This window comes from Primulina eburnea, chromosome 1 (genome assembly GCF_022965805.1).
Source record: "Primulina eburnea isolate SZY01 chromosome 1, ASM2296580v1, whole genome shotgun sequence".
NCBI classification, from domain to species: domain Eukaryota; kingdom Viridiplantae; phylum Streptophyta; class Magnoliopsida; order Lamiales; family Gesneriaceae; genus Primulina; species Primulina eburnea.
The window spans coordinates 54,622,644-54,625,073 of NC_133101.1; the positions used below are offsets into that span (position 1 = coordinate 54,622,644).

At 34.2% G+C, this 2,430-nt stretch overlaps 1 protein-coding gene across 1 annotated transcript; it reads right to left on the bottom strand.

Annotated features, from left to right (window-relative positions):
* Positions 1–1,507: 1,507 nt before the first annotated feature.
* LOC140808316 (mavicyanin-like) lies at positions 1,508–2,205 on the bottom strand. The gene is made up of 3 exons (XM_073165409.1): positions 2,094–2,205; positions 1,631–1,971; positions 1,508–1,516 (listed from the first exon to the last, which is right to left on the bottom strand). Exons 1-3 carry the CDS (start codon positions 2,203–2,205, stop codon positions 1,508–1,510), a joined length of 462 nt encoding a protein of 153 aa, XP_073021510.1.
* Between the last annotated feature and the right edge of the window lie 225 nt (positions 2,206–2,430).

Consider the following 2,430-nt stretch of genomic DNA (forward strand, 5'->3'; position numbering starts at 1 on the left):
ATGTACTTAAAGATGCGTTCGATATTTGGAATGACATCCTACTTCTTGAGAGTACACTTCATTGCTCAGATTATAAGATCTGACTTTTTTCTAGACCATAATGTTCTTGGTTTCTGCCTTTGTGGCTTAATTACAATGATTGTTGGAAGATCATTTTCTTTCTAACATAAAATAATACGTTTATTAATACCCATTAATCATTTTCAATTATTTTGTGATGCTACCATATGATATCATTCTGTTAATTTTTCTATGAGAAAAGAGGTCATTTGTGCCAAAGTATCTGGATTACTAAGGACATATTCCCTAATTAGCATTTCTCTTCAGAGACTTGACATTTTGACGAAGAAAATTTGCATTGCTATATTTTCTTTAACACATCTATATTTAATTAATAACATAATGTATTCATCTACCAAACAGATGTCATGCAATTTAAGACTTTACAGAGTTTGAGTATATTTCTTTTTCTTCTTTGTGTCTTGACTGTTAAAATAATCTATTATTTTAGGGGATTTAATAATATTAGTGGGTCATGGCTCACTCTATTCGTGCAATCCATAAAAAAGTTGAACGAAATATTTTTAAAAAATAAATAAATTTAAAGTTATCAAAATTTGAAATGGAAAGGATAAATGACACTTTTGGAATTTTGAAAAAACTTCACCAAAAAGTTGGTTAGTACAAGGGTTTTAACTTTAATTAATATTATAGATTATAGATATATGACATTGATATGTATCAATTATCATTTACCCAGTGCACGACATGTTTATCAAATCATTATAGATATAGCTTGTTTATAACGATTTTCTTGTTCTCAGATACTGCAATACATTGTTTGTCACCAAACAAACAAAACGACGTGAATCCTGTATGAAATTTCGAAACTCGATTGCTTATAATTTGATTTTTTTTTAAAAAGGTTTTAACACTATCAAGTCATACGGAAAGAATTAGAAAGTGCTCAATTCATATCTGAAAGGTGATCAACTACGGAACTTCTTTCTATGGGATTGGCTTCTTCCTGTGAAAGCTGATCCGAGACACAAACTTGGATAGCCAAAACCCAAGGTTCATAGCTGAAAAAGAACTAATATTGTACATGCATTGATGGATTTCAAATATATCAAATCCATAGATTTCAAATATATTCAAATTTATTTTTGTAGCTTTGAAGAAACGAAACCATAAACTTCAAATCCACCTTTTACATATTTAAGTAGTGTTTCACGTTAATTATGATTAATTTCAAGTTCACCCAATAATTGATGGATTTGAAATTCATTCTACTTTGTGTAACTAATACGTAAATAAGTAACATATGAATTTAAAATTTAATCTATTATTTCATCGTTAACACTGAAACTATAATAAAAATTCATGGATTTCAAATCCATCGCCCCGAATACAACCTAACAGCCAATCTTTGATGCTAACAAAAAGAATTGTTGAAACACTTTCACCAAAAAAGTAGCATCCTAAGCCAAACAACTTTAAAACATGGTTAACGTCCCTGAAAATCACACAAGCCAAAGACTCCTAAAAGCAAATATAAGCCTACAAGCCTTTTATTAAGAGACATCGATTACAATAAAAAGCATAGTAGAAAAGAAATCAGCAACAAAACAAAGTCGAGTAAAATGGACTTTCCACTATTCATGAATGGGCCTGGCATTCGCCTCCCAATGGGAGCAGGCCCTAGAGCAGATAATGCCTGTGGGCCTCCATCTGGGCTTTCGTTTGGAGTTCCAGTGGGCTGAATTGGCCGGGGCACCCTTATATCAACCTTCTGACCCGCTTGGCAATGGCCCACAAATCCACAGATATAGAAGTAATGGCCGGACGTCCGGATGGGAATGGAATCGTTCCCGGTGGAATAGGCGGCGATCGGTGAAGTGGCGTCGCAGGAGTGGAAGTCCGAGCGGCTCACTTGCAGGACGTTGTGATATTGAGGATCGTAATTGAAAACTACACGTAAAAGAATCGCAGTAATTTTCTATTTCAACAGCTCGGTTTTTGTTTAATTCTTTCTTTCAAGAAACTGGAAATTGTTGCAAGAAAACGATGATCATCATGAAAAACAAACTCACTGAGAGTGTCGTCAACTTTGAAAATCTTGGAAGAAGACCATTGATTGTAATCCACGTTGCCGATAATGGTCCACCCAGCGGAATCGCCGACATCGTAAACAGTCGCAGCCATGGAAAATCCAAGAAAAGGTATCATAAAGAAGATTAGCATTTGATTCATTGCCTAACCGATATCTCAAAAACGCCCAACAGTCGGGGAATTTTAGGAAATGAAAAACAAGATTAATGCATAACGGATTTTGCAGAGATAGTACAGATATCTGGTGGAGAAGCTGAATGCCCGAGGCTTCACTATGTGAAAAAAGGCTTTTTACTTCGGATATTATCTGAAGTAATA

What these genes read in the sequence shown, in the direction of transcription:
- LOC140808316 (XM_073165409.1), bottom strand. Translation starts at nt 2,205, where the DNA reads ATGGCTGCGACTGTTTACGATGTCGGCGATTCCGCTGGGTGGACCATT. An exon ending in CAAAGTTGACGACACTCTCA is followed by an intron (nt 1,972 to 2,093) that starts GTGAGTTTGTTT and finishes TTTTACGTGTAG; the next exon opens with TTTTCAATTACGATCCTCAA.